This window comes from Nicotiana tomentosiformis, chromosome 8, assembly GCF_000390325.3.
Source record: "Nicotiana tomentosiformis chromosome 8, ASM39032v3, whole genome shotgun sequence".
NCBI classification, from domain to species: Eukaryota; Viridiplantae; Streptophyta; class Magnoliopsida; order Solanales; family Solanaceae; genus Nicotiana; species Nicotiana tomentosiformis.
The window spans coordinates 56,150,972-56,178,036 of NC_090819.1; the positions used below are offsets into that span (position 1 = coordinate 56,150,972).

A 27,065-nucleotide genomic window follows, 5' to 3' on the forward strand; every position below is an offset into this window, starting at 1 on the left:
AAGATTGCAACTGAGAGGGAAAAGAGGTGGTGATCCCGACCCCCGAAGAGGACATCACCACCCATGTAGAAGGGTTTCTAAGTGTTTACATTTACCCTTTCACGTTGGGCTCCCTCGACCCGTCGTCGTTGATTTTTGCCATCAGTATCAAATAACCCTAGGCCAAATCCATCCTTCCTTTTGGCCAATTGTGATTCTGCTCCGATTCTTCGTGAGCAAAGTCGAGGGGATGCCTTTCACCCTCGACCACCTCATCAGGTTATACAGTCCTCGCCTCTATCGAGGCGGGTTAATAAAACCCTAATGCCGGGCTACCAAAGTACTGTTCTCGAGCATAGACGAGGACAAGGACCGAGGCTGGAGGGGCCGGTTCGTTCGAGTGAAGATTTCTGACCTAATCCCGGTCGAGAAGATGCCATTTTACGAGAAATGGAATATGAAGTGTAAGTACAATCCCCCTGTTAGCTCCTATTAATTGTTTGGCTCCTTTGCTTCTTCTCATTGATATCCTTTTCTGTGATGTAGTGGTCGCTTGGATGCCCAGTACAATCCCTAACCTTAAGAGCTGGGTTCGGGACCTGGCCTCGACCTTTACGTATGCCGAGCGTTCATGGCGTTACTTATCAAAGGGCCGATGGGAAGTCAAAACTCATGGTAAGCCCATTTTCCACGTCTTTAATGATTTTATCAAAGCATTACTTACTTAATTTCCTTTCATACAGGCCTTGGCAAAGATGCTGTTATGAGGCCCCTATCTGGTAAGGGGGAGACTTCGATCCCGGAACCGAAACCGGCGAAGGACAAAAAAAGGAAAAAGTCCTCACCCTCTGAGGATCCAGAACCTAAGAAGAAGAAGGCTCATAAGCCGAGGAAGAACATCATCCTCCTAACTGAAGAGTCTGTTCGGCGTCTAAGGGAGGAAGATGAAGAAGTGGTAGAAGACGACCCCGGGCTGGTGGCCAGAGTGGGAGTGAGCACCGAGGCCCCAAAGGCCACTAAATCGGTGAAGGCTGCAGAGACTCCGTCTCGAGATAAGGGGATCTCGGGAAGATACTTGGGCGAAGTGCCCGAGTCATCGAGGATTGAAGATGCCTCCCACCATACTAAGCCAACGGTAGGTACGGCTGTTGAGGCCCCTTGAGATGAGGAGAACGCCCCAAGTTATTCACTTGGGGCAATAGAAATTGGAGGCTCCCCGCTGCTCCCCTTATTTTCTGAGGAAATGATTCAAGAGGCTCGGACCTTGAAGACCCTCTCCATCGAAGGAGTCTATGGAAGGGAGGACCCCTTACGTGATTACTTTACCGGTCTGAGTGACTTGGAGGTCTCGAGGAAGGACTCGGGCGAGGCATCAAACATTTTCAATAAAGCACAGCAAGCTCTGAATCGGGTAAGCCTTAACTCCCCTTGTTGGTGTTACACTTGTGTTCATTTTTCTCTTCCTGTCTAACTTCTTTTCTTCTTTCTGCGTAGGCCTTGGCGCTTCACCAGGAAGTATTTTGTTGGTCTCGAGCTGAGCTGAGTCGGTGTGAGGCCGACCTCCGAGGGCTCACGGAGGAGAGGAATGCCCTTAAACTTCTCTGTGGGCAAAAAGAAGAGGAAACCAAGGACTTCCGAGCCGAATTGGCCAAGGCTCACCAAGATCAGACTGACCTGATCGAGCAGGTAATGGAAATCTTAAAAGCTCATGGGCTCGATTCGGGAACGGTGGCTAATATTTCAATCTCACAGCTGCAGCAGAAGGTCGAGAGGATCAAGCAGCTCCGCGAAAAGGTAAATATGATGAAGGCAGAGACCTTGGGGAGGAAAGAAGGCATGGACCGCTTCGCTGCAGAAAAAGAGACTGCTTTATCCAAATTGTCATCGGCCGAAAGTCAGCTTCGAGGCATGAGGGAGAAGAGCTCGGCTCAAGCAAGGAAAATAAAGGAGCTCGAAGCTCGGTTGGCTTCCAAACTTGCCAAGGCCAAATTTGAAGCTAAAAAGGCAAAGGCCGAGGCAGATGCGATCGTGGCCATCTACCGGGCTGATGCTGAAGCCGCTCAAGTCCAAGCGAGAGAGGCAGCCGAGACCGCTCAAACTCGAGCATATTGGATTATCAAACTCGCCAAATGTCAATCTCGGAGGGAAACCCTCGAGGAGATCCACGATCGAGGTTTCGATCTTACTGATGAGATAGTAAAGGCTAGAGAGCATGAAGCCGAAGCTGGAGCGCTGGCCACTTACGATGATGATGATGATGATGATAATGGTAGCAAGAGCGGGTCCGAGAATGGGGAGGACCTCGATGGAGAAGAAGCTACCCCCGGAGAAGATCAGGAACCTTAGGATTTTTCACTTTTGATCTTTTGTATAGGATCCTGATTAGATCTTGTAAATATTCTCATATATATAAAGATCTCTTTCCTTTCCCACTTGTCTTTAATTCATTTATGCATTGTGAAAATTTTGTTCATAAGTTCGAGGCTTAGGCAATTTGATCGAAGCCGAACTAGTGTAGTTTTTTATAATCGAGTGAGTACTTGCTCAAACTCGTAGCAGGGTGACCCTTAGGTTTTAATTGAGTGAGGATGATTTCTCAAAAATAAACTGCTCTTTAGGCTCTTGAATTAGGCGATACGGCCATAGAAAAAAGAATGGCTTTCTCCTCCTTTTCGGCTTGAAGAGTTTATTATTTAATCATAAAAATTCTGTTGTGCCTTAGCACGAAATAAAGGGTTTGCTCGAGAGTTCGAATGGTTCCGTACCCATTAGGAATTTCAAGGATCGATATTATCGAGACCCTTTATTTCGTAATGCCTTAGTATAAAATAAAGAATTTGTTTGAGAGTTCGAATGACTTTGTACCCATTAGGGATTTTGAGGGTCGATATTATCGAGACCCTTAGAAATTTAGCCGAGGGTAGCCTTTTTAACTGGTTTGTGAAAATATTCGAAGGCCCGTTTAATAACGGGAATCGGACGTCTCCGAACCGTGTTAATTTGGCCGTAGCCTTTAACTTGGGATTTGCCTTTTGGGCTTGTTCCCCTGTTATACTTCGAACTTGTTCGAAGTATCAGTCCCCGAGTAGGGTGGCTGTGGCCTATAAAATCGAGGATTGCCTTTTTAATGTCTTACGATTTCGAGGTTTAGTAATTCGATCATGTCGATTTTTTGGACGGCAGTCCTCGAGTATTGGGTAAATTGTTTGAACTTCAGTTGTGATCGACCCTTAAGCCAGTTTCCACAATAGATCATAAGTATGAAATTGTAAAGTATAAATTTTTCTGAAGCATGGAACATCTGGTAAGGAAAAATACTTCTTTCAATAGATTATACATGCGTACGTGTTTTGCCATTAGGGTTCGAGTAATCTACATGGACACGGTTCATTTTACCATTTGGTTCTCTAAAATATTTACCTATCAAGACCCTGTCGATACGAAGTATTTTCCTTGTAAGTATCCGAAGGTGTTGCCCCTCAGTATTCGAGGTTGATTGTAAAGGAGCCTCGGATACTGTTGAATTGCTCCAAGTTAGCACGAACAATGGTTGCCTTGTTAAAACCCTCGCCGGAAAAACCCATTTGGGACAAAAACCGATCTAAGGGGAAAAGAGTGCAACGCGTGCTTTCAGACCTAAGGACTTTGTGCTTGAAGAATCCTCTGATGTCTTCGATCAAACATCTACAAATGGTTAGTATAAAATATAAACGAAAATGGAGAAGGTCATACCTTAGCAGTAATATCGTTTGAGGAGTGATATGTTCCAATTGTTTGGTAATTGTTCGCCGTTCATAGTGCCAAGTTTGTAGGATCCTTTTCCGACGATGTCGAGGACCTGATACGGTCCCTCCCAGTTCGGACCAAGGTTTTTTTCATTTGGGTCTCGAGTATTGAGGGTCACCTTCCTCAAAACCATGTCCCCGATTTTGAAGTGTCAAAGATTGGCTCTTCGATTGTAGTACCTTTTGATCCACTATTTCTGTGCGGACATTCGAACGACGGTGGCTTCCCATTTTTCATCTAGCAATTCGAGGCTTGTATTCATAGCCACGTGATTTGACTCTTCCGTTGCTTATCAAAACCTAACGTTGGGTTCCCCGACTTCAACCTGGATCAGAGCTTCGGAGTCATATACTAAAGAAAATGGTGTTGCCCCTGTACTAGATTTTGACGTCGTTCGATACGCCCAAAGGACTTCGGACGATATTTCTCTCCATTTTCCCCTAGCGTCGTTCAATCTTTTCTTTAGATTTTGATTGATGGTTTTGTTTGTCGATTCGGCCTGTCCGTTCCCACTAGGATGATATGGCGTCGATAGGATTCTTTTTATTTTATGATCTTCAAGAAATTTTGTCACTTTGCTGCCGATGAACTGCTTTCCATTATCACATACGATCTCGGCAGGCATCCTGAATCGACATATAATGTGGTCCCAGATGAAGTCTATGACTTCTTTCTCTCTAATTTTCTCGAAAGCCTGCGCTTCAACCCACTTCGAGAAATAGTCAGTCATAAACAAAATAAATTTAGCTTTACCTGGGGCCGATGGCAGAGAGCCGACGATATCCATTCCCCACTTCATGAATGGCCATGGGGATAAGACTGAGTGGAGTTGGTCTCCGGGTTGGTGAATCATCGTCGCATACCTTTAACATTTGTCGCACTTTCGAACAAACTCTTTTGTATCCTTTTCCATATCGGCCCAATACTATCCTGCTCTGATGACTTTGTGAACCAATGATTCGGCACCAGAATGATTTCCACAAGTGCCTTCGTGGATTTCTCGTAGGACGTAGTCGGTATCTCCTCATCCCAACCATATTTCCAATGATCCATCGAACATCCTTCTATACAGTGTTCCGTCTTCGGCCAATGTGAAGCGTACGGCCTTCATACGTAGAGTCCTCGATTCCCTAGGGTCCGATGGAAGCTTCCCGTTCTTTAGGTATTCGATATATTTGTTCCTCCAATCCCAGATAAGGCTTGTGGAGTTGATTTCGGCGTGGCCTTCTTCGATTGCTGACCTTGAAAGTTGTACGACAGTTTCCGAGCTGATCTCATCGTCTTCGACTGATGACCCCAAAGTTGCAAGTGCATCGGCCTCGCTGTTTTGTTCTCGAGGCACATGTTATAGAGTCCATTCTTTAAACCAGTGTAGAGTCACCTGTAGTTTGTCCAAGTATCTCTGCATTCAATCTTCTCGAACCTCGAAGGTTCTGTTGACTTGGTTTAACACAAGAAAGGAGTCACATTTTGACTCGATGACTTCTACTCCCAAACCTTTAGCTAGCTCGAGACCTATAATCATGGCCTCATACTCGGCCTCATTGTTAGTTAACTTGGCAGTTTTTGATAGCTTGTCTAATTGTATTACCCGTGGGTGGCTTCAAAATGATGCCTAATCTGGACCCCTTCACGTTTGAAGCACCGTCTGTGAAGAGGGTCCACACCCCCAATGATGTACCCGACTTTATTAATAGTTACTTTTTGACCTCGAGTACGAGGGTTGGCATAAAGTCAGCCATGAAGTCCGCTAAGATTTGAGACTTGATGGCCATTCGGGGTCGATACTCGATATCGTACCCACTGATCTCGACGGCCCATTTGGCCAATCGACCCGAAAGTTCGGGCTTACGCAAAGTATAGCGAAAAGGATAAATAGTCACCACGCAGATCGAGTGACACTGAAAATATGGTTTTAATTTCCTAGAGGTGCTTATTAGGGCAAGCGCTAATTTTTCTAAGTGTGGGTACTGGATCTCAACTTCACCTAGAGTTCGACTAACATAATAAACAGGAAATTGCGTACCTTGCTCTTCTCGGACTGGGGTCTTCTCTTTTGTTTTACCGGGTGGAACTTCGGGTCCAAGCTCAGTCGATGTGTAGCGATTTCCGGCGGGATCCCTGTCATATCTAAATGGGACCAAGTAAAACAATCCATATTATTGATAAGAAATTCGATGAGTTTTTCCCTAAGCTCGGGGGTTAACCCCGTACCCAGATATACCTTTCGATCGGGTAGATGCTCGATTAGTACGACTTGCTCCAGCTCCTCGACCGTTGATTTGGTGGCGTCGGAATCCTTGGGGATTATGAAGGATCGAGGGATCCAATATTCATCGTCCTCGTCCATTCCCTGCTTCTCCGATTGAGTTGAGGCTGGTAGCTATGGTTGCTATTTAGCTTCATGTTTTCCTTTGGACTCCGATCCTTTTGTTGACGAAAGTGCCAATACCGGTATCACTTCGTCGACCGCGAACATCTCTTTGGCAGCATGTTGTTCCCCATACACCATTTTTACTCCATCTGGTGTTGGGAACTTCAGCATTTGGTGAAGGGTTGAGGGGACCGCCCTCATGTTGTGAATCCAGGGTCCTCCGAGCAGTGCGTTGTATCTCATATCGCCTTCAATCACATGGAACTTTGTTTCTTGAATAATTCCAGCTACATTTACTGGTAGGATGATTTCACTTTTAGTTGTTTTGCTTGCCATGTTAAAGCCATTGATAATCCGTGCTACGGGTACGATTTGATCTTGTAGGCCGAGCTGCTCCACGACCCTCGATTGAATAATATTGGCTAAGATTCCTGGATCAATTAAAACACGTTTAACCTGAATTTTATTCATAAGGATAGAGATTACCAAAGCATCACTGTGGGGTTGTGAGATCCCTTCTGCTTCCTCATTATTAAATGATAAAGCGCCTTCTAGAACATAGTCTCGAGTTTGTTTTTCTATGGTGATTGATACTTTAGTGTGTTTGAACATGAGCCCTTGTGGAATATCGACCCCACCAACGATCATGTGAATCACGTGTTGTGGTTCTTCCTACTCATTTTTCCTATTTGCATCTCTGTCTATGAAATGGTTTTTAGCTCGGTCGCTCAAGAATTCTCGAAGGTGACCCTCGTTAAATAGGCGGTCCACCTCCTCCCTTAGTTGTCTGCAGTATTTGATTTTATGACCATGTGTACCATGGTATTTGCATGTTTGATTGGGGTTCCTTTGGGATGGATCAGTTTGTAGGGGTCTGGGCCATCTACTATCTTTGATTCTCCCAATGGCTGACACAATACCTGATGCGTCAATGCTGAAGTTGTATTCTGACAATCGTGGTGCTTCTATGGGATTGGGATGTTTATCGAAGCTACTTTTGCTCATGAGCCATCGAGAGCTCGGTCTTCGATCGTTCCTTCGATCATTTTGGATGGGATTGCATCCTGGGCCGCTGTTTCTACGATCTGCGTTGTATGGTAGAAACTGATCTCTGCTCGACTGGGGTTCTCTGTCGATATCCCCTTGAGTTCTGCCAACGAGCCCATTTGGATAAGCAGAATCGGAAGGGGTCCCCAATTGATCATCCTCGACCCTGATCTTGGACTAGTACCGATTATGTACATCGGCCCAGGTTACCGTTGGATATTCAATTAAATTATGCTTTAGCTGTCGTGATGCCACCAAACTTTGTTCGTCCAAACGTTGAGTAAAAGCCTGAACAGCCTAATCGTCTGTGACCGGTGGTAGTTCCATGCGTTCCATCTGAAACTGAGATACGAATTCCCTCAACATTTTGTTGTGTTTTTGTTTCACCTTGAAGAGGTTCGATTTTCTAGTCACAACCTTTATTGCTCCGGCATGTGCCTTTACGAAGGAGTCTGCAAGTATGGCGAAGGAATCGATGGAATTAGGCGGCAAATTATGGTACCATATCATTGCTCCTTTCGACAAGGTTTCTCCAAATTTCTTCAGTAGAACAGATTCAATCTCATTATCTTTTAAGTCATTTCCCTTTATTGCGAATGTATAAGAAGTGACATGTTCATTAGGGTTGGTGGTCCCATTGTACTTAGGAATTTCTGGCATTCGGAACTTCTTCGGAATCAGTTTCGGTGCCGCACTTGGTGGTAAGGGCTTTTGTACAAATTTCTTTGAATTCATACCTTTTAGAATCGGTGGTGCCCCTGGTATTTGGTCACCCGGGAGTTGTATATCTCCACTTTCTTGTCATTTGCCTCGATTTTCTTTTCTCCCGATTTAATCCTTTTAGTGAGCTCCTCGAACATTTTCATAATGGCGGGGTCAGTCCCCGATTCATTGGCGTTCGACCTTTCTGGCACAGGTCCAGACCTGTGAACGACTTCTGGTTCGATCCTACTCGGTGTTCGGTGCTTATTTTGTAGTTGTGCTATAGCGGCTTGTTGAGCCTGTAACATTTCGAATATCAATTGGACGCTAACTCCACCATCTTCTCCGCCCTGCATACCTCGACCACCTGATCGAACTTCCCTGCGTATACTACCTTCGTGCCCAACGCCCAAATTTGTATTTAGGGCGACATGTGAACTGACATCGACGGGATTTGTAATTGGTTCTCCCTCGAGGTCGGCCTAAGGCACCTCGATTCTTGGGGTGGTTAGGTTGTCGTTTTCCCCGTGAAATCCGAGGCTGTTGTCACCATGTGTAGGTGCTGCTTGCGAGTTTGACATGTTTATCCTGAAAACAAATATTCTTACGAGAACAAGTGTAAAGCAGTGTGTGTTATCGAAATTAGTATTATGAAATCACTATTATCCTTAGCCCCACGGTGGGCGCCAAACTGTTTACCCTTAAAATTGGATAACAATTAAACTTATAACGAGTTTCTAAGGATACGCGATTTCACTTAATAACGATAGAAAAATATGAAGATTAATAACATAAATGAACTATAAAATAAAGCGAACCAGTATTGAAACAGAATTCAACCCTCGAGCTAGGGTGCCCTCGAACTGATTGATACCAAAATAGTTTTTAAAAAAAAGCTAGCTGATGAACAAGAAATTATAAGCTAAAGAGAGGGCGTTATATTGGCTTTTTTACGTGAGAACAATGTGTTACAAATGGTTAATACTCACCTTTATATAGTAGAGGAGTTTCACTTATGGTATAACTCTAATTACATAAGGAAATCCCATGATTAGCTAATTAACCGTTTCTGATTTGATTTGTTTCGAGATTTACGTCATGATCCTCGATCAGTCACCGAGATTTACGTCGTGATCCTTGACCAGTCACGGATATATCGCCTTTCTGTTACTGTGCTATCTTCGATCTTGCTCGATGTCTGTCTTGTTTGGCTTCGATCGCTACTAGCCTCGATCTTGACAGGTACCTCGGTTCTGAACTCGGTACCTTATCCTCGTGATATGGCCCATTTCGTTATGAGGCCATCCTTCGATGCAAACTCCTGATCTCGGTCAAATAGTAAAATCAGGTGGGCCCGGTTTTAACCGTATACACTTATATAAATAAATTTTAATTATATGTATATATATATATCACATATATATTTCAACCAAGAGATAATTTAATTTTTTATTCCAAATAGAAAACTAAATTTGTTTACAATATTAATTATATCCTCTGTTCTAGCAAAGAACATAATAATATTTTATTTGAACTAATAATTTAATTTATTTGACTAATTAAATTCTTTAATTTAATTATCAAACAATAAAATAATTAATTCTTTAGCAAAGATCAGAACACTCGTTAGTGTGCGACTCCATAGGTTCAATACTAAGCCGGTAGTGAATTGATCATATCAATATACTAATCAAGGGTGGCGTTTTGCAATACTCCTTAATGATCGGATAGCATGAAATATACAATTTATGCTTAAGAACCGGTAGATGAATAATGTAGTATTTTCTTCTGTCTTTATAGCTCCGGGTCACCCTAGGATATAGTTCAACTGTCAAATTCTAATAGGCGACCAACAATGTGTTCATGTCAAATATAATCGACCATTGAATGACCTAAGAAACTCTTTTCTTCTTTCATTCAATTGCTCTGGCCAAGGTCTTAATTTGATCATTTATAATTCATGACAACATGGAGCTTAAACTCATTACCAAGAGTCGATAAATTTCATCTTGATCAATCACTAATTCTACAAGTATTTAAGCATACCCAGTATCCTTTCAACTATCGCCCTAGGGCCATAGGTGTCTAGTATCAAAGCACAATAAATAACTTGTCAATTACTATGACGATCTCAGGTCAAAGGAAACTCTTACATCACATTCTTTAAGAGATTATCCTATTGACAGTTTATGGCAATTCTAACCATTAGGAATTATCCAATGAGTTAGTTCAATGATCATATCTCTATATGCATCATTTATCTATGTGATTTAGTTAATGATCAACTAATCTTTATCCCATAAAGACGATCACATAAATATTGATCTAACCGGATTACTAATGTCCAAATTAATAATCCTATGATCAAGAATATATTTAGATTAAATTATAAGAAATTCACTCTCATTATCATGATCTCCATCACAATGTCAAGTCTCAAAATTTAATCAAGGACCTTATCAAGTTAATTAAACAATTAATAATAATAATGATAAAAGAATATAATATGCCATATATGTTTTATATCAAATAACGTTCATAAAAATATGTTCAGATCATCAAATGTGAGATTGGATCTAGAGCATATCTACTATATCCCCAACAAATACGGAGTGTAAATTAGTATTTGGAATATCAGTGGCGGAGGAAGAATAGAACCTACGGGTTTCGCCGAATTTCTAATAGCTTTGGTTCAAACTATGTATTTGTCTTAAGAAATTCATTGAACATGTATAAATTATTATTTTAGAACCCAGTAACTTAAAACATTTAAAATCCCGAACCCATAAATTTTAAATTCTGGCTTCGCCACCGTAGAATATAAAAGCGTATGCACCATTCAACATATACATCGCTTCATGATTCATTGATTACCTTTTTTATTTTTATTTTGCGCGAGATGCCAATGGGAATCAATGAGCAACAACTAAAGGATGAAAGAACAATTAAAATAAGAATTTGTTAGGAACTTATTTAGAAGAATAATGTCTCTTTTCCCTATGAATTGCTTTGATTGTACGTTATAACGAAGCTTTTGACAACTCCCCTACCCTACCCATGACTAATGAGCCGACAGATGTTAACTAAGGGTGGTTGTAGCTTCCAACAAGTCACAAATACATCTCCGAAAAAAGACATCAGATTATACACCTTCAACATGAATTTAGTACTTTTCTTTTTGTTCTTTATTTCTTTTTGGTTTATTAGGTGAAGCATTTTCGTTGTGTGGAAAAACTCACACATTGGTTGTCGAAAAACAAAAAAGTTATATATATATATATATATATATGCTTTTTACGATGTAAAGCCTTTTAGGAAAATAATACGTGCTTGGCCAATCAATTGTTATTAAAGTCAACGATTCGACAAGATGAGTTGGAGATGAATTGATGGCGTGGATGAAGAACCCGAATTACTTACTTGAAGCTTGAAGATGTTGTGGGATTTGATGGTCGTAAATACTCAAATAATATTGTGGTACATAGTTAATCTCTAGATAAACCGTGAATCTTGGTGATGCGTTATGCATGTGAAAACCCAATATGTTATCTTTAATTTTAAATATTCATTTCTGTATTCTGAGACCTCGAATAACACCCTTCAGCATCCCTCGACTTGCGGGCGAAGTCCGTAAATTTTTCCGGAAAGTTTTTATGTGAAAAATTGATTAAAATGTGAAATAGAGCTTTAAAACTAATTTGAGTTGACTTCGGTCAACGTTTTGAGCAAACGGACCCGGATCAGTATTTTAACAGTTCCAGTAGGTCTTTATCGTGATTTAGGACTTGGGTGTATGCCCAAAATTGAATTCGGAGGTCCCTAGCTCAAATTATCGCCATTTAACGGAAACTAGAAATCTAAAAGCTAAAGATTTTCAAAGTTTGATTGTGAATTTAACTTTATCGATATAGGACTCGGATTGAGATTTCGAGAATTGAAATAGCTCCGTTATATCATTTATGACTTGTGCACCAAATTTGAAATCATTCCGAATTCATTTAATACGTTTTGGCACGAGTTTTGTAATGTGAAAAGTTTGAAACTCATAAATCCGAATTGAGGTGTGAATTATAATTTCGATATTATTTGACATGATTTGAGACCCTAAGTAAGTTCGTATGATGTTTAGGACTTGTTGGTATATTTGGTTGAGGTCCCGAGGGCCTCAGGTGGATTTCGGATGGTTGACGGAATTTAATTTGGATATTCTAGAATGTTTCGACGTCGTTTCTTCAAGAATAAGTGATATCATATTAAGCAAATAAGCTCCAAATTTAGTTTTGATTGAAGTATTAGATCCATATTGAAATTTCGTAGGCATAACAAAAAGAATCATTGAATTCGGACATCGTATGAGAGAGTTATGCCCATTTCCGTGTCGAAAAATATTTTCCATCGCCGTCAGCGTCCAGGGTAGCGTGAGGCACTATCCCTGGCGCTGGGATATCTGAAGTTCTAGAAACGGCGCCACAGGCAGCGCCCCACGCCACCTGTGGTGGCACAGACATAAATATCCCATAAAACGGGGAGTTTTGCCATTTTTACTCATTTTTGAGTTTTGAGTCTCGGATTTATACGATTTTTGGGAGATTTTTACGGAAAAACATTGGGGTAAGTATTCCTTATCCTATATTGATTAAATTTCATGATTCTATACTCATTTATATCATGAATCCGTGAATTTATGGAAGAAAAATTAGATTTTTATAAAATCTTCCAAAAATATAAAATGAAGATTTGAAAGTCAATCCGATGTCGGAATTCGATAATTTTTGTATGGTTATACTCGTATCGGAACAGGTGTTCGGATTTCGTGAGTTTTACCGGGATTCGAGACGTGGGTCCCACATTCGAATTTTAAAATGAATTTCGGATTTTAATCCGGAAAATTAGTAAATTCATATGGAATTAATTCCTACGATTCGTGTTGAGTATATTGAATTGTTGGTGACTAGATTTGAAGTTTTCGGACATGAATTCGAGAGGCAAAGGTTTATTGGAATCTTGAAATTGGTTGTGAAACGAGGAAAGTATCGTGGTTAACCTTGACTTGAGGGAATAGAACCCTTGAATTAATTGTTATGTGAAATTCATGTGAACGACGTATAGGCGAGGTGACGAGTGTCTATACGTCGTCAAATTAATTATTTGCATAATTATTTAAAAATCATAAATTATTTTAAATCATGAATTAATTATTATATTAATTATTTCTCTCATATTCCTTGCTCAATATTATGCCTTCAATCCATGCTATAATTGCTACATGCTTATTTGATTTATGTGACTTAATTGCTACTTGACATTTAGCATACTAATTATTAAATTGCATATTTCCTCCTTAATTTCCATAATTAATTGCTACTTGTCATCACTTATTTCTAAATAAATCATAATTATTATATGCTTGTTGTCTTATAATTTCATATTACTGTTGCATTTATTGGAGTAATTATTTTTATAAGAATTGGTAAATTATATTATTTGAGGAGCGGGTTACACGCCGCAACAGAGATGAAAGTGAATATATTGGAGAAGCGGTTTACACGCCGCGACAGAATTTATTGAAATGAATATATTGGAGGAGCGGATTGCACGCCGCAACAGAATTTATTGAAATGAATATATTGGAGGAGCGGGTTGCACGTCGCAACAGAATTGATTGAAATGAATATATTGGAGGAGCGGGTTGCACGCCGCAACCGAATTGATTGAAAGATATATTGAAGATCGGGTTGCACTCCGCAACAGGATTAAATGAAAATGAATATATTGTGGGATCGGGTTGCACGCCGCAACGGAATTGAATGTGAATATATTATGGGATCGGGTTGTACACCGCAACGGAAATTAATTGAAATAATAATTGGTTATGACTACCGAGTTGGCTTCAACTATTGAAATGGGATACTTATTTTATTTCTATTATTGTTGTTATTATTATTATTATTATTGCGTACAAGTTAATGTAAGTGACATGCCTTAGCCTCGTCACTACTTCGTCGAGGTTAGGCTCGGTACTTACTGGCTACATGGGGTCAGTTGTACTCATACTACACTCTGCACTTCTTTTGTAGATACCGGAGTTGGTCCCAACGGCGTATAATAGATTTGCTCGAATTCAGCTATTCGCAGGAGACTCGAGGTATAACTGCATGGCGTCCGCAGTTCTGAAGTCCCCTTCTACTTTATTTTTAGCTGTGTGCTTTCTTTCAGACAACTTTATTTTTATTCAGACCCTTATTTGTATTATTCTAGAAAGTCATGCACTTGTGACTCCAGTTCTGGGATGGTATTTAGACATCACTATTATTATGGATTATTCACTTTATTTCAGACTTTATTTTTCGCATTTGTCCCTTTGTTATTAATTAATTTAAAATTATTTAAAAATAGCTAATATTATTCTAACATTGGCTTGCCTAGCAAGTGAAATGTTAGGCGCCATCACGGTCCCGAAGGGGAGAATTTCGGGTCGTGAAAATGCGGAGCCTAGTTTGAGGGGTTTGTTGATGGGTCATATGGAGCTTAATTCGAGAGAAATTATTGGTATGTGAAGAAAGTTTTACATTGGTAGTTAAAAAGAAAAATAAGCTAATAATATATATATATATATATATATATATATATATATATATATATATATATGAATAATCTTACTAGTGTGAGGCTTTCTGAGAAAACTATGCATACTTGCCCAAAGTATACAATATTACACCATGTTAAGATTTGGTCTAGTTGAGCCCATCAATTATAATATAATTTAATTTAAGTTTTATACATTGATACTTCTCCATTTCAATTTATATGCCATAGTTTGAGTTGAAACGAAGTTTAATAAAAAAAAACTTTTCAAACTTGTGGTATTAAAAGCTTAAAGATTTAAAATTTTATGAGGTCGTATTATTTGTATGGCTATAAATAAAAGTTTCTCATTAAAAATAAAATAAAAAGTTTAATATTAAATTACTATCAAATATAGAAATGTATTATTCTTTTTTAAACTAACTAATAAAGACCATATATCACATAAATTAAAAGGGATGAAGTTTAACACTAAATGTGTAATTTAAATTGGTATAGTAAGTTATGACTACTTTATTTTTCAAATTGTCATATCATATACTCTCTTTGTTTCAATTTAGATGACACACTTTCCTTATTAATCCGTTTCAAAAAGAATGACGTATTTTTACAATTGGAAATAATTCAACTTCAAACTCTTCATTTTACCCTCAATGAGAAGCTTTTATAACCACACAAGTATCATGGCCCCTTAAGCTTTTACTCCTTAAATTTGTAAGACCACAAATTTCAAAAATCTTTTTTCTTTTCTTAAACTCCGTACCGAGTTAAGCACCCTTGTCTAAATTGAAACAGGGTATTTGCTATGAAGATGTACTATTGTAAGTCAACTTGATGTAATGATTTAAAGAATTTGTCCGTTCATAAAATTTAAAGTAATGATATACTCGTAAAAGACAAGACCCTATTATCCTGCGTGTACTGTCTATTATTTCTTGCTTCAAACTAGTTTATACTAGTATGATTGTGTCACGACCCAAAAATCACTAGTCGTGATGGTATTTAAGTCTATCCGCTAGGTAAGTCAACTAATAGACAATACAATCCAAATGAAATTGTAGGAAAATAATGAAGAATTATCTGAACTTTTACAAGTTAACCCAAGAACTGGTAGTATGAATCATGAGCTTCTAAAACTTAGAATTTACAAAGCTGATATAAATAATTACACGATCTGTTTGAAAGCTACATAACAGATTAACAAAATCTAAAGCCACCAAAGACAAGTGACAGCCATATCCGGTATGCACGAACATCTTCAGGGTCAGCTCCCGATATCACCAGCAGCTCCGCTCCAAAAGTCTGCACGCAAGGTGCAGAAGTATAGTATGAGTACAACCGACCCCATGTACCCAGTAAGTATTTTGTCTAACCTCGTCGATGTAGTGACGAGGCTTTTTAGTTAAAAGATGCTCACTGATAAAATTTGTAATGTAACTAACAATGGAACTATACTACAGTATAATAGAATAGAGCACACGAACGAATGTACAAAGCAATAACATAATACTAGAAGAGATCACAATCTAACAGTTTCCAATATCTCGACCAATCCTTTCCTTAGAACGAAACCCAATGAACCACAATAATCACCTCAAAAATTTCATAGTGTGAGAGAAACACTCAAGACATCAAATTCAACGGCACGGTAACACCATTCGTGCATTTATCTCATCCTCACAAAATATGCGTAAAACAGTATCAACCAAAGCAGAAATACCGATAACAGAAATGACAAAGTAGGAAATACGTAAGTAGTAATAAGGAACGAGAATGTACATAAGGACATCAGTAACAGACTAGGCGAAAAGCATAAAGGTAATGACGACAATTAGGAAAAAGGAATGTAAATTCAACCGACTAGCATAGTGGAGGCATGAAGATAGATATAACAAATAAGAAAGGGGACACATGATCTTTATAAGTTAACAAGTAGAGACATGAATGACTAACATGGAAGAAGACTTGTACCTAAGTTCAACAAAGCAGATATGACGTGGATGCAATTATAATAGTAGAAAGTAGGCATGATATTTACAAGTTAAGCAAGTAGAAGGCATGGGCAACACAACAGCAATTGAGATAGAGAATAAAGACATAACAGTGACGACAAGTCACATAAGAACCGTAAGTACGACAGTAATAATTCAAGGTAAAGACATGAAGATATCTGCAAGAAAAGGATATCACAACATAATGCTTGTCCCCCGTCCTCACTTGCACGAAAACATCCTTCGTGCCATGAACTCGCAGTAACACAAAAGCATGATAATATAAATGCAATGGCACGGCATCACCCTTCGTGCTTTTACTTACATAACATGACACGACATCACCCTTCGTGCTTTTACTCACATAACATGGCAGGCATCACCCTTCTTGCTTTTACTCACAAATGATATGGCACGACATCACCCTTCGTGCTTTTACTCTCAAATAATATGGCACGGTATCACCCTTCGTGCTTTACACTCTCCCTCACATGATAATGTATAAACAATGATACGACATCACTCTTCGTGCTTTACACTCTTCCTTACCAGGCATATGTATATCAATGATAAACAAAGGAGGAAGCATAAATAACGTCAAGAAGAGTGCTTAAACAAATATTCCAAATGAATCCCAATCACAACTTTCCAAGCCAACAATAGTTCAATAAACCTGCAAGAACCTTATTATTCAAGTATTCCGACAAATCTCACAAATGATCTACAACACAAGTATAGAATCTAGTAGCTCAAGAATATCCGCCGTAGCAATGCAGTAATGATTATGCATAGTGATAACCGAATTAGACACATCAATGTGTTCTCAGAATTCCATCAAATTTGATCAAGTTATAATAAGCTAAGTCTTAGTTCCTAACATTTAATACTATGATCTTAATATATAGGAGTCAAGTAAAGCATGAAACAAGAAGGTCACGTGATTCTACAAGACACAATTTATAACATAATTTACCCCCCGAGCATGATTAACCCTGGCACATGCATATATGATCATCATTTCATATATGTATCACCCTCGCATGTAGCAAACAATGTCAAATAGTAGGAAAAATTCCCTCAACAAAGTTAAGCAAGACACTTACCTCAATTCGGCTAACTCAATACTCAATTTAGCTTTTTCCCTTACAAATTCACCTCCGCTCGGCTCAATCTATCCTAAGATGACTTAAATACATCACACAATGAAAGAGAAAACAATTTCAATTAATAAAGTTATGATTTTTATTCAATTTCTAAAGAGTCAACAAAAGTCAATTCCCGGGCCCGCCCGGTCGAAACTCGGGTCCAAGGGTAGGTCTTGACTACCCATAGCCTCACGAGTCCAAATACGTCTTTTGTTTCCAAATCCGATTCCTATTCGACTCTCAAATCCTAAATTTTCATTTTCAAAGTTTTTGACACTCCAAAGCCTGGAAGTAGTGACGAGGCTTTTTAGTTAAAAGATGCTCACTGATAAAATTTGTAATGTAACTAACAATGGAACTATACTATAGTATAACAGAATAGAGCACACGAAAAAATGCATAAAGCAATAACAAAGTACTAGAAGAGATCATAATCTAACAGTTTCCAATATCTCGACCAATCCTTTCCTTAGAACGAAACCCAATGAACCACAATAATCACCTCAAAACTTTCATAGTATCAGAGAAACACTCAAGACATCAAATTCAATGGCACGACAACACCCTTCGTGCATTTATCTCATCCTCACCAAATATGCATAAAACAGTACCAACCGAAGGGCAGAAATATCGATAACAGAAATGACAAAGTAGGAAATACGCAAGTAGTAATAATGAACGAGAATGTACATAAGGACATCAGTAACAGACTAGGCGGAAAGCATAAAGGTAATGACGACAATTAGCAAAAAGGAATGTAAATTCAACTGACTAGCATAGTGGAGGCATGAAGATAGATATAACAAATAAGAAAGGGGACACATGATCTTTATAAGTTAACAAGTAGAGACATGAATGACTAACATGGAAGAAGACTTGTACCTAAGTTCAACAAAACAGATATGACGTGGATGCAATTATAACAGTAGGAAGTAGGCATGATATTTACAAGTTAAGCAAGTAGAAGGCATGGGCAACACAATAACAATTAAGATAGAGAATAAAGATAGAACAGTGATGACAAGTCACATAAGAACCGTAAGTACGACAGTAACAATTCAAGGTAAAGACATGAAGATATCTGCAAGAAAAGGATATCACAACATAATGCATGTCCCTCGTCCTCACTTGCACGGAAACACCCTTCGTGCCATGAACTCGTAATAACACAAAAGCATGATAATATAATTGCAATGGCACGGCATCACCCTTCGTGCTTTTACTCACATAACATGGAACGACATCACCCTTCGTGCTTTTATTCACATAACATGGCACGGCATCACCCTTCGTGCTTTTACTCACAAATGATATGGCACGACATCACCCTCCGTGCTTTTACTCTCAAATAATATGGCACGGCATCACCCTTCGTGCTTTACACTTTCCCTAACATGATAATTTATAAACAATGGCACGACATCACACTTCGTGCTTCACACTCTTCCTTGCCATGCATATGTATATCAATGACAAACAAGGCAGGAAGCATAAATAACGTCAAGGAGATTGCTTAAACGAATATTCCAAATGAATCCCAATCACAATATTCCAAGCAAACAATAGTTCAATAAACCCGCAACAACCTTATTATTCAAGTATTCTGACAAATCTCACAAATGATCTACAACACAAGTATAGAATCTAGTATCTCAAGAATATCCGCCGTAGCAATGTAGTAATGATTATGCATAGTGATAACCGAATTAGACACATCAATGTGTTCTCAGAATTTCATCAAATTTGATCAAGTTATAACAAGCTAAGTGTTAGTTCCTAACATTTAATACTATGATCTTAATATCTAGGAGTAAAGTAAAGTATGAAACAAGAAGGTCACGTGATTCTACAAGATGCAATTTATAACATAATTTACCCTCGAGCATGGTTAACCCTGGCACATGCATATATGCTCGTCACCTCATATATGTATCACCCCCGCATGTAGCAAACAATGTCAAATAGTAGGAAAAATTCTCTCAACAAAGTTAGGCAAGACACTTACCTTAATTCGGCTAACTCAATACTCAATTTAGCTTTTTCCCTTACAAATTCACCTTCGCTCGGCTTAATCTAGCCAAAGACGACTTAAATACATCACACAATGCAAGGGAATATAAATTCAATTAATGAAGCTGTGATTTTAATTCGATTTCTATAAAGTCAACAAAAGTCAACCCTTGGGCTCGCCCAGTCGAAACCCGGGTCCAAGGGTAGGTCTTGACTACTCATAGCCTCACGAGTCCAAATACGTATTTTGTTTCTAAATCCGAGTCCTATTCGACTCTCAAATCCTAAATTTTCATTTCCATAGTTTTGACAAAATCCCAACATTTTCCGTAGATTTATCATGAATTTGATGTTAAATCTTATATAAAATCATGAAATATAGTTGAGAATTGATTAGAGGTACTTACCCAATGATTTGGTATGAAAATCCCTTCATAAAATTGCCTCCCATCGAAGCTAGGGTTCAAAATATGACAAGATGAAGCCAAATCTCGGAATTCTCAGCATTTAGCAGGTTTGCTGATGTCGCTTTTGCGACAGGGGGTTCGCAAATGCGACCCTCACAAATGTGAACAATATATCGCAAATGCAAACTGGAGGTTTTCCTGCTAATGTCACATGTGCGACCAAACGCTTCGCAAATGCAAAAAGGCGGACCATCGCAAATGCGAGGAATATTATGCAAAAGCGAATTCTTGCCCAGCAGCCTGAGTTCGCAAATGCGATAGTTGCATTTGCGACCAAAACATCGCAAATGTGATGACACCAGTACCAACACTCAAAAATCATGAAAAATCATTCTGAAACCAATCTGAAACTCACCCGAGCCCCCGAGGCTCCAAACCAACCATGCACCTAGGTCCAGAAACACAACACGAAATTGCTCGCACGATCAAATCATCAAAATAACCTCTAAAATCACGAATCGGATGCCAAAACGTATGAAGATCAAAGGAAACTTCAAGAACTTCTAGAATCGCAACCAAACATGCGAACCATATCAAATCAACTCCAAATGGTGCCAAATTTTGCAGACAAGTTCCATGTGACGGAATAACCCTACTCGAAGCTTCAAATCACGTATAGCAACCTCGAAATGACGAATCGCACCTCAAGTCAAAATAAATGAACCTTGAAACTTCAACATCTACGGCCGATGCCGAAACCTATCAAATCACGCCCAATGGACCTCAAATTTTGCACACAAGTCACATTTGCCATTACGGACCTACTCCAACTTCTAAAATCGGAATCCAGCCCCAATATTAAAAAGTCCACTCCCGATCAAACTTCCCAAAAATCCGACTTTCGCCAATCCAAGACTAATTCGACTACGGACCTCCAAACTACAATCCAGAAGCACTCCTAAGTCCAAAATTGCCCAACAGAGCTAATGGAACTAACAAAAATCCATTCCAAGGCCTCAAACTATCGAGTGAAGTGCAGATGCTCAAAATGTCTAGTCAGGTCATTACATATTGCTAAAAGAGAAAGTTGAAATTATCGCTTCACATACTTCTTTATTACGTTTTGACTGATTAATTACTGAAGTTGTTGATGATTCAACGGTTATGTGTTGAGTTCAAAAGATAAGTATCGCTTTTAACTTTGATTAAGATTTATGATTATATGTTTTCTATATTACATGCAAGTTATTTTAAATTATTTTTTTCTGCATTTTATGCATGTATTCCATCACATATATGAGGTTAGATTGTTTTAAGATGTAATGACTACATTGACTTTTAATTAGCAGTAATTATTTATTTTCGATCTCTAGGAACTATACCAAATAATTCAATTGGAGCATGTTGAGTATTAAAGTTTTGATAATTAACAAAATATGATTAATTACTCAAAGAACCAGGTCCTCAATGTAGCTACTTAACTGTTGTGAAGAACAACTTCTCAGGTTAAAGGATCAACTCCTCATGATTGATATTTGTACGTTTGTACAAGACATTGTAACTTTTTCTCAAAGTTACCAGGTCCGAGTTTGGTGGAAGATGGCTGCTGTAAGTGATAAAGGTCGTTGCTCAAGAAGATATGGATAAGTCCATCAAAGACAAAAGACCCAAAGCTTGTGGAATTCTTGGAATAGTAGGAGTCCAATCAAAGAGGAAGCTGACTATGAATAGGACTCCTAGAAGATCTCAAGTCGAGTTTAAATAGGATTGAGTTTGGACTTTTGAACTATCTTTTTACACATCAACAACACAGTCATAGAGTGGTTCACTTGTATTGAGTACTTGTCTTGTACTATTCCCGAGTTAGTCTAGTAAATATGATTTAGGAAACTATGTTGTAATCAAGTATTATAAACAATTAGTGAGTTGGAGTGAGTATTTGGTTTTACAAGTTAGAGTTACTTGTGAATCAAATAAGAGTAGTATGAGTACTGGAGAGTATTTAATTACAGCATTATAATTGATACATTTTGGCTCATTGTTCTAGTGGAGTTGGACCTGAAAATCCTACTTGGTAGGTCGTGGTTTTTGCATCTTTTGAGCCAGGTAATTTTCCACGTAAAAACCACTGTGTTCATTTTATTGCTTGTTTACTTTTCGCTTAAGGAACATGGTAAAAGAACCAATTTCTTAGTAATTCATACGCGCACTCAAACTAACAATTGGTAGGAGAGCAGGTTCTCTCATTTACACGGCTAACACCTAGAGAGATCTTGGAAGAAAGATGAGTGCTCCACTTGAAATTAATGAAGGACAATCAACTACCAGACCATCCCTGTTCAATGGAAAATATTACAGTTGGTGGAAAGCAAGAATGGAAGATTTCTTAACAGCTGGAGACTATGAACTATGGACCATAGTAAACCAAGGTCCTTTTATTCCTACTAAACAAAATGCACAAAGTGAAACAGTTCCTAAAGACCCCTCCAAATTTGTGGCAGCGGATTTCAGAATGATGGAGAAGACTGCAAAAGCTAAGAAAATCCTTATATGTGGACTTTGTCCTGATGAGTACAATAGAATCTATGTGTGCTCTAATGCGAAGCAGATTTGGGATGCACTCCAAACTTCTCATGTAGGAACAAATCAAGTTAAGAGATCAAAAATTGAACTACTCATGAGAAACTATGAGCTTTTCTCCATGAAGGAGTCTTAGCCCATCGAGGATATGATGACTAGGTTCACTATAATAACCAATGAACTAAAATCACTTGGAAAGGTGTTTACCTCAGAAGAGTTGGTTAGTTCTACGAATCCTTCCAACTTCATGGGAATCAAAAGTCACTGCAATCCAGGAAGCCAAGGAATTGGATAAAATCTCACTTGATGAGTGGGTTGGAAACTTAAAAACTCATGAAATAAGAAAGATGGAACTGTGTAAAGAAGAACCAAAGAAGGATAAGGCCTTGGTCATTAAGGCATCTGAGGATGATGAATCTGACTATGATGATCCTGATCTAGCAATGTTTGCCAAGTTCAAGAAGTTCATGAAGAATTTCAAAAGTGCATCCAAAAGAGAGACCAGTAGTAAGCATAAGCATATCAACAAAGCTAACTATGATGGGTACTACAAGTGTGGCAAGCTAGATCACATGGTAAAGGACTGCCCAATGTGGGAAATCGAGCGGAGGAAAGAATGGTCTAGGTAAATAGATGCATGGTGAGACCCTTTCTTAAGAAAACTCCCTATGAGTTACTTCGAGGAAGAAAACCCAACATCACTCATCTGAGAGCCTTTGGGTGTAAATATTTTGTGCATAATAATGGGAAAGAAGCTCTAGGTAAGTTTGATGACAGAAGTGATGAGGGAATTTTCTTGGGTTACTCTCCACATAGTAAGGCATATAAGGTTTTTAATAAAAGAACTATGTGTGTGGAAGAAAATATTCATGTTATTTTTTATGAAGCTAACAGTTTGGCTGAGAAAGGTCTACAGGATAAAGATTATGACATAAGATTCACTGGTGATGGAGTTACAAAGGAATCTGACGAAGATGGATTTGAAAACCACAAGGAAATTGACAGTGATCATGAGGAACCAGAAGAAGACCGAGCTACTCTAACTGCTGATCAGAATAATGAAGCCACACCCACTAAACCTATTCCCTTGGGTCACTTCTCATGTGAATCTTCTCTAGGTATGCAGACCAGACCATGGAAGCATCAAAGCTCACACCCTCTTGAAAATATCATCTCTGATCCAAATGCTGGGGTGCAAACTAGGTCTTGTCTAAGAAATCTATGTGCACTCACGGCATTTCTCTCACATGTTGAACCTAAGACCATCAAAGAAGCTCTAAAGGATCCAGAATAGATCATAGCCATGCGAGAGGAGTTAAATCATTTTGAGAGAAGCAAGGTCTGGCACTTGGTACAGAAACCCAAGAACAAAACAGTCATAGGTACTAGATGGGTGTTCATAAACAAGTTGGATGAACAAGGAAATATCACAAGGAACAAGGCCAAACTGGTGGTTCAGGGATACAACCAAGAGGAGGGCATTGACTATGATGAGACAGTTGCACCTGTATCTATAATGGAGGATATAAGAATGTTGATAGCCTTTGCTGCCCACATGAAATTCACTTTATACCAAATGGATGTAAAGAGTTCCTTTTTGAATGGGTACCTAAAGGAGGAAGTGTTTGTCAAACAACCTTCTGGATTTGAACGTAAAGAATTTCCTGACCATGTGTTCAATCTCTTTATGGTCTGAAACAGGCTCCTAGAGCTTCGTATGAAAGGCTCTCAAAATTCCTCTTAGCTAACAACTTTGTAAGAGGAAAGGTGGACAACACTCTATTTCTGAGGAGTAAAGGGATGAATATCCTGATTGTGCAAGTGTATGTGGATGATATTATCTTTGGGGCTACCAATGAAGCAATGTGCGAGGAATTTGCTAAGATGAGGAGAAATGAGTTTCGAAATGAGCATGATGGGTGAACTGAACTTCTTTCTAGGGCTACAAATCAAGCAAACATCTACTGGAACCATGATACATCAGCAGAAATATATCAAAGAGTTACTAAGGAAATTCAACATGGACTCCTCCAAGTCTATTGATACCCCCATTGCCATTGCAACAAAGCTGGACCTTGATGAAGAAGGGAAAAGTATGGAACAAAAGCTATATATAGGAATGATTGGGTCACTATTGTACCTCACAACAAGCAGGCCTGATATAGTGTTTAATGTGGGATTATGTGCAAGATTTCAGGTAAATCCCAAGGAATCCCACCTGAAGAATATCAAATGAATACTAAGATATCTCAAGGGGACCCCTGACCTCTATCTATGGTATCCCAGAGGGTACAACTTTGATCTAGTTAGTTATGCTGATGCTGACTATGCAAGTTTTCATATTGACAGGAAAAGCACTTCAGGAACAACACCATTTCTAGGTTCTTGTCTGGTGTCTTGGGGAACCAAGAAGCAAAACTCAGTGGCATTATCTACAGGTGAGGCTGAACATGTGGCAGCAACATCCTAATGTGCTCAGTTACTATGGATAAGACAACAGCTAAGGGACTATGGTATATTTGTTGATTGTGTTCCCATTTTCTGTGATAACACCAGTGCCATAAACATTGCAAAAAATCCATGTCATCATAAAAGAACCAAGCACATTGACATTAGACATCACTTTCTCAGAGACAATGTTGAAAAGGGGAATATCTCAATTAACTTCTGTAAAACTGAAGATCAAATTGCTGATATTTTTACTAAAGCTCTGAGTAGGGATCATTTTGAAAGGAATAGACTAGAACTAGGTCTAATCAGCTTCTCCCACTAAGTTGACTCTCAATGATTGGTTAGAAAAAACATAATAAGACGTAGATATTTAAGTACAGTGTGTTTGATTCAGCTTTGTGCTTGTATTAAGCTCACACACTCGCATAGAAAATGTGGCTGATAACTGTGTTGCATGATACTAACATTAAGTGCTGAAGCTTTCTCGCATAAATAAATAAGGAGTTGCTAAGGAGTTGGTTCTTTGACTAAGGTATGTGCCAGACTGTCTTAAGTCACTAGAACTTATATTCTAAAATTACTGCTATACTCAGGCTTTTATTTCAGTTGGCATCACTTCTAGTCGTCTTTTAGTCAAAGAGTAAGGGGGAATCCTGGTGTAATTAGAGATCAATTACTCCTGAAAATCTTACAGTCAAAGTAACCGTTACAAAAGTCCCGTTAGAACTCAAATTCGATCACCTTCTCTCTTCCAGTCAAATTAGGAGTAATGCCTTTAAAAGGCCCTTAAGCTTCTCTAGCCTCACAGTTCCTTTCAAACCCTAAGCAAGAATTGAAAGCAAGTATCAAGAACTAACCCTTCCATTCTCTTCTTCAAGGTTCACATCTGATCACCATGCCTAAAGCTAGTCAAACACCCTCTAAAGCTAAATCATCAACCATGGATGAAGCAAAACCCAAAATCTTGAAGCCCAAATCAATGAAAAATATTAAGCCTTCAAGAGAACCCATACCCACACTTGTTCCTTCTCCATCAATATCCTCCGCCATACCTACATCATCCTCCCCTGCTCCTACTGTTCCTGTTCCTATTATTCCCATATCCACTACACCTCCTCCTTCAAAAGCCACTACCCATGCACCTGAGCTTCCTATAAAAAATATCTCTAAGATAGCAAAGGTCAAAGCAACTTCAAAAATATCTGTCAACAAAGTGCCTGAGGCTGCTACGCAGAGTGACTCTGAAGTCAAGGAATCTATGATTTAGGGGGAATCATGTATAGGCACTACTGATCAGGTACCACATCCCGCTTCCAAGTTAGATGTTTTGGCTTCTGCTATTGATGTTTCACCCCTAGATACTTTTCCACCTACGAGTGAGAAGTCACCAGTAGAGAAATTCATCATAGAAGAACATACAAGGGATTTTGGAAATGAGGTAGATACAACGCCTGTGGAGCCTATGGTTGAGGGGGAATGATGTAAAGTACCAGTACAAAAAGAGGCTTCTAATGGCCTTAATTTTAGCTGGACTGAGGATGAGGAAGATGATGAAGGTGAGAAGGAAGAAGAAGTTGTGACCAGTCATGAGGAACATAAAGCTCAAAACATAGCCAATGAAGAAGGAAAGAGTGAGAATGAGGGAGTATCTGGAGATGAGAAGGAGAGTGATATAGAGGATAAGATAGGTGAACATGCTAAAAATTCTGCAGAAGAAGAAAATCTGAGTGAAGAATAGGAGGTTTCTAAAAGTGAAGGAGAGGATCAAGAAAAGGTAGGTGAGAGTGAAGAAGGTAATGACGAGAGTGAGGAAGAATAAGGGAATGAGAGCGAGGAATCTGAAGGCTCTATGACAATTGAAAACACTGATGAGAAGGGGAGCCAAAGTCACCAAACCTGCTACCTCCGTTCCAGTTGCAGTTGATCGACTCACAGAGTTAAGGAATAGAAAAGTACTAAATGGGAAGATTCTTGCGAACACTGATGAGAAGGGAATGGCTCAACTGGT

At 39.0% G+C, this 27,065-nt stretch overlaps 3 protein-coding genes across 3 annotated transcripts; all 3 read left to right on the forward strand.

Moving 5' to 3' along the window:
• The first annotated feature begins 412 nt into the window (after positions 1-412).
• On the forward strand, positions 413-2,325 carry LOC138897500 (uncharacterized). Its single transcript, XM_070183474.1, has 4 exons — positions 413-443; positions 526-654; positions 723-1,114; positions 1,474-2,325. The coding sequence occupies exons 1-4, from the start codon at positions 413-415 to the stop codon at positions 2,323-2,325; spliced, it is 1,404 nt and encodes a 467-aa protein (XP_070039575.1).
• Positions 2,326-22,310: 19,985 nt separating this feature from the next.
• Positions 22,311-22,742, forward strand: LOC138897501 (uncharacterized). Its single transcript, XM_070183475.1, has one exon. The coding sequence runs from the start codon at positions 22,311-22,313 to the stop codon at positions 22,740-22,742; it is 432 nt and encodes a 143-aa protein (XP_070039576.1).
• Positions 22,743-23,909: 1,167 nt separating this feature from the next.
• On the forward strand, positions 23,910-24,529 carry LOC138897502 (uncharacterized mitochondrial protein AtMg00820-like). Its single transcript, XM_070183476.1, has 2 exons — positions 23,910-24,188; positions 24,308-24,529. The coding sequence occupies exons 1-2, from the start codon at positions 23,910-23,912 to the stop codon at positions 24,527-24,529; spliced, it is 501 nt and encodes a 166-aa protein (XP_070039577.1).
• The last annotated feature ends 2,536 nt before the right edge of the window (positions 24,530-27,065 follow it).